Below are 9,347 nucleotides of genomic sequence, written 5' to 3' on the forward strand. Positions count from 1 at the left end.
CAGTCCTCTCAATGTGACATTATCTTGGATACTTTGTCTTCCATAATGTTCTCATACTTACTATATGCATGAAGTCCCCTAAAATTCAAATTGGACTAAAACACTCCAGATTTTCTCCAGAAGATCTTCACTGTTTGAAACTCTCTCCACTGTACAAACAGCAGCCATACACAACTCCAACTGTGATAGCCATCTCTCGCCCATACACCCAAAGGTGGAATTTTAATCCAGAAAAGCAACTCTAAGTCTTTAAGTCCATTGGAGCTAGCTAGCTTTCTTTTTTTTTTTTTTAAACCCCTATCAGTAAGGGCCAAATTGACAACTAGCTTCCTTCCTCACTCAGCACTGGATTTTCAAGACTTGCTTATATGAAAAAATTACTTCACCTAACAGTCAAGAGAGTATTCCAGTAGGAAATCACTCTAATGGATGCCTGTTTACCTCATCTCTTCTTCCTCCTGAGATTCATCTTCTTCTTCATGTTCTTCTTCATAATCCTCTTCCTCGCTTTGTCTCATTTCATCGTAGCTTGCCTCTTCCTCCCCTTCTGTTCGCTCAGCCATCTCTTCATCACTTTCCACAGATGGTCTCTGTCTGGAGGAAAGGCGTCTAGAGCGCTGCTTTGGTCGGCACTCTGGACAAAACCAGTCTCCTTCAGGAATGATCTAGAAACAGAAGAAAAAAGCATTAGCTAGACACCATCAGCTGTAAGAACCATGCCAATTTTATGTGAAAAGGAAGCACTGATTTCTCCTCAGATACCTTCAGCTTGGGCCTGATACAGTAGGTATGATAGCCTCGATCACAGCCATCACACAGCACCATGCTTTCTGCATCACCTTTCTTTCGACATACTTTACAGCGAGCATTGAGGATGGACTTTGACCAGATGACACTTCGATCCAACGTAGACAGATGAAGGAAGACTTGAGACAAGCTGGTAGAAGAAAGAAGTGACTCTCTCCAGCGATCCAAAACTGTTTTATAGGATCGTCCACCATCGCTGGCATCTTCCATGAGAGAAGAAAATAAAACAAGCACAGGATCAAGCTTCTTTTTCAAACATTTGGGTTGTTGTAGACTATGAAGCAAGGCTTAATATTTCAAACAGATACAGAGTAGTAAATTGAGATAACAGAACAACTTTGTCTTATTTTTTCAGTACGTTAAGTATTTCTTCCTTAGTTTCCCAGCTATCAAAGCTCTGGGATTTCACCTTTCGATACCAATTTAACCACGAACTGCCACTTACATAGGACATAACACAAAAATCTTAGATGTCAACCTGGAAACCTAACAATCTGATCCCACTTAAAAGTACATGGAAAGACACATCAAATCCCCAAAATGTTTTCATTTAAAGAAACTGCTCAGCACTGAACAGAGACATTATTGGACAAGAACAAACAAAACAAAAAATCACAAAATACCAACTAACCAACTCCAAAGGCTCTCACACCTTCCCTTGTGGCACAGTCTAGCAGATAGTTTTTCAGCCCTCTCCCAGTGCTTCAGTGCCTTTATTCCTATCCTGCACTCTGCCTTCACAGGCATTTGGCACGTCAATATGGTTAGATGCGGTGACTGTTCTAAAGGAAAAGTAACTGATTTCTGGGTATTTTATTAGCAATATTACACAAAGGAAGTTGTGATACACACCTAAAGGAAAAACAAAACAGATATGGGGCCCTCTTTAGGTTAGAAATAAACGAGGGGCAGGGGTGAGAAATAAAGTTAATTCTCTTGAAGATGCTTGGTTTTCAATCCAGGCCACTGAAGTGGTCCCACAGAATAGTGAAAGGAACAGTACAGAACAGTGAAGGGAGCAGTACAGAACAGGAATGAGCAGCTGGGAATTGTAGAAGCAAATGGACTGTTTGAGGATGTAAAAAAAAAAAAAGTATGAATTACACCCTGCAATGCTGCTGTTATGCAGAAAAGAAATTTGAGTGTTGAAAGCTATTTCTCATATTCTAAATCAAGAAGAAAAAAGCAGTACTTTTAATTATAGAAATTTCTGAAGATATCCCTTCTAAAATTGATGTTGCCGTTATTACTCTGTGATCTCCCTTCTAAAATTGATGTTGCAGTTATTACTCTGCGATCTCCAGGTCATTAACACTGTACTTAAGTAAAAAAAATGCTACCTTGCCTGCTCTACTAATCACAGTGGGCACAGGAATGGCTTGCAATCTAGCTGTCTGCCAAATGATTTCTCCTCAGAAACAGGAAAAGAAAAACATCTAATAACAGATAAAATGAAAGAACAAAAATGAGACTAATTACCCTCCTGGCAAGGCCTTTCTGCCTTCTCGTCTACTGTCTGCCAGGATTTGCCTAATCTTGCATATATTTGCATTAGCAGCAAGCAGCATAAGAGAAATAATGAGCAAAGGCAGACAATAAAAAGGCAGCACAGCTTCATAAATAACATTTAGTCACTTTTGAACTACAAATACAAATCTGAATTTCTCAGTATTTCTACTTCGTCCTCAAGGCTTCCCTTCTCAAGTTCATTCTTCCTATACATAGTGGGCAAGCTCCACTCGCAATACAGCCTTCAATGTATTTAAAATTCTGTAGGAACATTAAAACTGCTTGTCAGGACACCAGACTAGAATTTGAAACCCAATTCAGTTCTCAATTCTGCCACAGCATGATTCTGGCAAACACAATTCTTCTTCAGTGTATGTATATTTTGGCAGCACTTCTTTTGCTTACACTGGCAGTTTGAACATTATTACTTTTTCACTGGCAGCTATTTTTAACCTGGATTGGTTCATCAATAGAGTTCATCACACAACACAACAAATATGTGCACCGCAAAACTGCAAAACTTACTACTCTGTTGTAATGCAGAGAGCAACTACTGACCTCTGCCTGTTTAAACACACCCTGGTGCTGAAAGGAACATGCCAAATGTCACCCACTGCTTCAGTTCCCAACTCGTAAAATACAAGTAACGCTTTTTTCTTCCATTTATCATCTTTCTCTTATATGGCTAACTCAGAGGAAAAAACGGCCTCTTCCTTTGTGTCAGAGCAGCTCTACATTGCTCAGTGGGACACCTCTCAGCAAGCTAAGCCGTCCAAGCCTTGCTACAATGCAAATGAAGTTGTTTGACAGATCTATGCATTCATCTATCAATAGCTAATTAAGTTCAGGGAAGGGTTTTCCATCTCAGTATTTTTAGAAAGGATATGCAGTGGCACAATGCTGCAAGGTTTCCAAAAGGGAAGGGGAAAAAAAAAGGAAAAATAAGAAGAGGCATTAAAAATGGGGAGGGAGGGAGAAAGGATTATGCAAACACAAAAGAAAATACAGTTCCTTATCTCTGGATGCAGAATTTTATTTTTTAAATCTTTGATCTGTATTTGAATTACTTTCAATAATATTTATACTTCAGTATTTACATGGCAAGTCCTTCAGTATAAGGAACTGACTACACAGAAGGATGGGAAAACTGAAAAATATTCAATATTTGCTAATTCTTAGCATTACAAGTAAACATTTAAAATTTACCATCTCTCTGACTAGTCTTGTCTTCCACTTTCTTCCTCTTTTTATACCCCCTGTGGCTCCTTTTATTATCTTCTGCTTTACCTAACATTAAATTCATACAGTTATTTCAAATACTTTTTTTTTTAAGTGTGGTCTTTTTTTAAATATTAATGCATATTATCCATACTTGCATAGTCTAAAAATGTAAATAGAACAGTGGCTACCACATATGCATATAGAAGATGACAGGCAGGAAAGGGTAAAATAATAATGTGCAGGGAGTAACTGTGTAACTCAGGATTCACTTTGGCTCCCACTACTAGCAAAGACAGTCTCAAAGCTCTTTAAGTCTATCCCACCTTACCTTTGTGTCCACCTCTGGTAAGAATGGCTATAAAACACCTTACTGCTCAAGTCTTTTCTCAGCAGACAACTTGTCTGGTCTATGCCGCCATGAGCTTTCTAACATCTCAAAAAACATAGCTGTTTCGTGGCCATGGTTGGCAAGGACCAAGAAAATTAGCTTAACTTGGTCATTTCATTTGGACAGACAAGATATTTGCGTGAAGGCACATTCTTTAGTATTAAATGATTAAGTTACTCTTCCAAGAAGGGCCATAGTAAGCCCAATCTGATCCAAATGCAAGCTATCTTCTTTGACTGTCTTCTCTGAAGAGTAAATAAGACCAATTTCATCAGAGAAAAAAAAAAAAGCTTCCACCTTCTCTGACTCTGCTCATGAAACTCTGCAGAGAAGTAATGAAAGCACAAGAGTAAATGTCCATATATACAAATCCTCTTCCAGTTCTTTGCTAGAAGATGTCTGATACTGTTAGTGAGGACAATTGTAAGCAGAAAGGGAAACAACTTTGAAAGTAGAGGAAATTAAAATAATCGAACTCTAGAAAAAGAATGCAACACAGGTGAACAAAAGGAAGCAAAAAAGCACAAGTTAAAAAGGACATAAATTGTTCCCAGTATCAGTCACAAAGGTGCTTCCATGAATTAGAAATGTATGGAAATCTGTATTGTACATGAAAGATGTTTCAAGCCTGTATTCCTGCACTAGTGCAGAAAGCAGAGGCTTTTCTCTTGATTGCTTCACTGGATGCCAGGGTGACCAAATCACTTAATTTTTAATTTCAATTTTCACATCTCTGTCACAGGAATGAGACTTATCTACAAAAAGTATTTTGAAATGTAAGGAAAGGTAACTCATACTAAGAAAAAACAGCAAAATTCAAAACAAAATAACTACTATTTCTTCCTTCAAACATATTTCTGAGAAGTAACATTTCAGAGTTTCCATTAAACAGCTTACATTTCAGAAAAATAAGAAAGAAATGGCTTTTATTACATTTTTAATGCATAATTCTGCAGGAGAAGTGTATAACGCAACCTGCACACTCCTCCTTCCCCCACATTTTTTTTTTTTCCCCACCATTATCCCCAAATGCTACCTAGGACTGGACTGAGGGAAGAAAATCAGAATTTTCATAGGGTGTAACGAAACGATTTCTAAATCGCCATTCATAATTAAAAAATGATACGTTACAATTCAAGTAAAGAACTGCTAAGTTTTATCAGCAAAGCACAGAAGATTAACAGCTATCTAGCATTTCTGCAAGGCAGAGCGTGCTGTTTCTGGAGCTTCTAGATCTCCTTTTGCATTGCTATCTTCTGCGTCAGTCTTTTCTTGCTCTTCAACTTGAATATTTGGCATGCACCTCAATTCTAAACTTATCAGAATCACCAGCAAGGCTCTCCGCTGCCTGATAAAGACTTAGAACAAAGACAAACCAAAGAGGAGCAGCTGGTCCTTTTATTACTCTGCTGGGTCCCTTTGTCTGCTCTGCACCCTGGAGGCCACCAGGATAAACTTGCTGGTGATTGCAGTGAATTTCACTGCCTGTCTTCAGTACGAGCTGTAAATAGAATGAAAACTAAAAATTTAAGTATGGCTTCAATTCTTAATGTAAGCAGAGCAAACATGTAAAGGGGTGAGGAGCCAGAGAGGAAAAGATATGACACAGCAAAGGCAACAACTAAAATAATGAAGACAGACAAGGTTTGCAGAAATGCAATGGTAATCCTTTTACCAAAAGCGCTCTCCTCCCCTGCTACCAAAGCAGAACTCATGGCACTTGCTTGCCTTGCCATGTTTTTTTTTTTACTTCAGCGATAATTAAATTTGCCTAGAAAGATGGCTTTGCTGAGTTTAATATTAGAAACAGACTTACAGACATTTTGTCTGAGTAAAGTTGGAACAAGTATTACGAAGTGTCCCATTAGAAAAAAAAAAGTGTATAGACACTGATCTGCATAAGAGCAGGTAACAAAAAAAAAAAACAACACTACAAAAACCAGTTGTTTGTAAACCAAAAATTAATTTCTGTCCTCAGAATACTCTTGAATACTCCCTAGCCAGGCCACAGAAAGAAATTATTACAGTTTCGTGAAGTCAGTCTTTGAGTAAGAATTCATTTCCACTTCTTACTAGAACATTTAATAACATTTCTAAGCTATTCTAAGCTATTTTCCAAGTAAAGAACTTTTCTTTGCCTGTTACACACAGAACTTGCTCTGGTAACATGCAAAAGACATTGTTGCCAAGTAAGGAGCTTAAGCTGAATAGAAGCATTTGCAAGTTTTGGTCTACTTTTTCATTTTCTTAAACACATCTGAAATACTGAAAGGTTATATTCAGAAAGGGCAGCATCCAGAATTGATGCCTGACTCTCAGAAATGCCTACATTTGCCAGTCATCTCTCTAGCACACAGTTTTCCTTGATCCTCAGCAGGTTCACCTTCTAGTCATGTCCAAAAGATCTCATTTCACAACATCTTTCATGGAACTGCCTAAAAGTCAAATTCCATTAGGAAATAGTATGTGTTTCAGGTCGTCTTTTGAACAGCTCTGTAGTAAGAGTCCTCTAAGGAAAGAACTAAAAACTTGTTTCCATTCACACTCATATCCTATTAGGAGAACGTCATTACACAATCAAACACTGTGAAATGCCTCGCAAAGGTAAGACAATGAAAAGGGAACCTTACACTGTAGCTTAATGCAAAACTACAAAAGCCAGAACAAAGCCTGGGGTTCCTTCTTGCTCCCTGAACTACACGTTATCCTATACATTACAGTTCCCTCAAAGCAGAAGAAATCCCCAGGCAGTATGGTAATATAAACAAATATGGGATTTAAGACATGTAGATGGTGTAAGACTGCTTTCCCTGTATACCTTTTCTACCATACTGTATAAGGCCTCTAAAGGAAAAGAAGATTCCTGAGTTAGAAGCAAAAGCTGCATCATCATCATCAAAAGGATGGACAAAAACAACTACCATCATTAGACTACAGCAGAGCTGGAACCCCTGAAAAAAACACAATTAATGAGGACTGAAGTAATGGAAGTCTTTAGCAGGGATACTATTGCCTATTAGTCCTTTCTATTCAACTCAAGATGCTCAATCTATAACAGACAGTCATTTTTTCCCTTCAGTATGGACTGCAGCATATTGGCGGCTATCAGCAAAATGCTACTGCCAAAATACTCTCAGAGGCAGTTTGGAAATGGAGCACTACAGTGCACAACATTTACAACCCACACATGCAGAGTAAGTGACAAACTCTGGATGTGCTGTAACTAACTGCATCCAGTCCACTCAAAACAAGTTACATCATGTTGGGCTTGGAAAGCCAAGACACACTGAGCTGACAAAACGCTTAACCAAGTAAAAGTAGTTTAAGCTACTACTATGCTCTACACTTTGATCTCTATCATGTGCGGCATCTTCTTCATCTGGACACAGTCACACTGAAAACAAAAGTTTGTGGAAGAAAACACTGTCAGATTTTCTGGCGGTAAGTCCAGCACAAACTCACCTTCAGCAGCAACTGATATTAAGACATCAAGCTTCATGCAAGGGCAGCAGAGACACACAAGCAGTTTGGGATCAGTTTAGATCACGGGGCACCAATGTCTAGTGGAAATACAGATTCTGGTGTATGAACATCTTGAACTGCTGCAGCAAAGTCTATCAGAGTCTAAGGACTTTGTGTGCAGTCACAGGATCTGTGTTACATTGGTAACCCTGCAAAAGTCCTAAAGATGTAAGAACTAAACTAGCTCAGCAGGGGCACAAAGCACAGCTCCTCAGTACAACAGGAAGCTTGCTGGGATGGCTGCCTCAGGAAGGACACACACATCTCCAAGCAAGCCTCCAGTCCTGAACTGAAAAAGAACCCAGATAAAGGCTCCAAAACACTGGAAAACACAGCCACCGTACACACTTCACAATCTGTCTCTCAACACTAGAGCACGTCAGATGAATTCAAGTCAAGCTATAGTTGCTTTTTGTTTTGATTTTTCTCCAACTTTGTTTCTGAACATAAATACAGGATTTGAGAATCTGACAGTTTGTCATTTGAACCGTTACTAAGTTTCATAAATTTTCTGTTATTGCCAAACAAGGTGTTGTACACAAACTGGGCCTACACTGTTTTCACTGAAACAGTATATGAAGGAGAATAGGCTTTTACAACCTAAAGACATACAAAGGAACTCATGGTGAAGTTGCATGACATGCTGCCCTCAATAATTCAGCAAGGCTGAATTATAACCCCAAAGGAAGCTCACTCACTGCTGCCTAAGGGTATGACTCATCTCCATACAGCAATAAGTTAGCTATTTGTCTCTTTCACAAGACTGAACATTTCAGAGGGAAGCACTGGGAAAAAAAGAACAAAGATGAAAGAACACCTTATGCCAAACTGGAGACATAGTTCCAATCCTGAAAGCTTACCAAGAGGTGCTTTGAGAAACCTGCGCTCAATTCCTTGTTCTATCTGAAGCAATGCAGATGCTAAGCAGTGGACCACATTATTAACTGGCTGAGGAGTACTTGTACTTGTTGATGCAGCACTTGGAGCTTCAGTTTTCAATCCAATGAGCCTAAAAAAAATAACGTATTAAACACATTTTTAACATACTTTCAACTCAACACCACAGATAGTTGCTTAAGTCTGCATCCACAAGAGATTACATTTGTTAACCTAATTTGTAAGCACAGAATAAGGACGTGAATAGATACTGCTCAGATGTGATTAGTCATACTGGTCCTCTGGTTTGCTAATTAGTTTAGCTAATTAAGATAAATCATCCTTATGTAACAAAAACAACTAAATTTCAAGAAATGTGGATGCTAAATTTTGTAAAAAATCGTTAGGATTTCCAGAGGATTTCATCAGCTACTTTATGATGGATTTCTACAGAGTACGGTCTCTTGTTTTTTAAATTTAAGAAAAAAAAATTCCACAGGAATTACAAATAAAAATCAAAATGCTCAACATCCACAGCAAACTACTTACACGTATTCGTAATATTTTCATTATGCAAAGTATCTCTTTATGAGTTTAGTATGAACAAATGAACTTAGTTTCAATGACAGCGTTGAAATCAGAAACTAAGCCTGTATTTGCGTGTATTTCACTTTACGCATATGCCTTCCCCTCAGGACCTGTAGAAGTTTCAGCCTCAGAACATACAGCACCTAACCTAAGATCCTAGCTTCAGCAACTCTGCTGAATACAACAGAACACAATGCCTTGAAAGGGATGTGCTGTGGATGTAGAGTTCTACGGGTTTTATTTTTAATGCCTTTAATAATAAATAACATTTCTCAACTAAGAATAAAGTCTTGTTTCCAATAAACAGTCTTGTTTTTTGAACAAAGACTAAGCAATCATTTCAAAGCGTGTTAATCTTTCCCAGCCACAAGCATTAAGTATGGAGGCCAACTTACACTAATGAAAATAAAACTCAACTTCTACTTGAGGTTACAAA

At 38.3% G+C, this 9,347-nt stretch overlaps 1 protein-coding gene across 1 annotated transcript in view; it reads right to left on the reverse strand.

Annotated features, from left to right (window-relative positions):
• The window catches only part of BAZ1A (bromodomain adjacent to zinc finger domain 1A), a 52,079-nt gene that overhangs the window by 6,410 nt on the left and 36,322 nt on the right, over window positions 1-9,347 (reverse strand). The window contains 4 exon segments of the mRNA XM_031553768.1: window positions 442-665; window positions 763-1,010; window positions 3,523-3,603; window positions 8,308-8,456. Of these exon segments, the coding sequence (XP_031409628.1) occupies window positions 442-665; window positions 763-1,010; window positions 3,523-3,603; window positions 8,308-8,456 (702 nt within the window).

This window comes from Meleagris gallopavo, chromosome 5 (assembly GCF_000146605.3).
Source record: "Meleagris gallopavo isolate NT-WF06-2002-E0010 breed Aviagen turkey brand Nicholas breeding stock chromosome 5, Turkey_5.1, whole genome shotgun sequence".
NCBI classification, from domain to species: domain Eukaryota; kingdom Metazoa; phylum Chordata; class Aves; order Galliformes; family Phasianidae; genus Meleagris; species Meleagris gallopavo.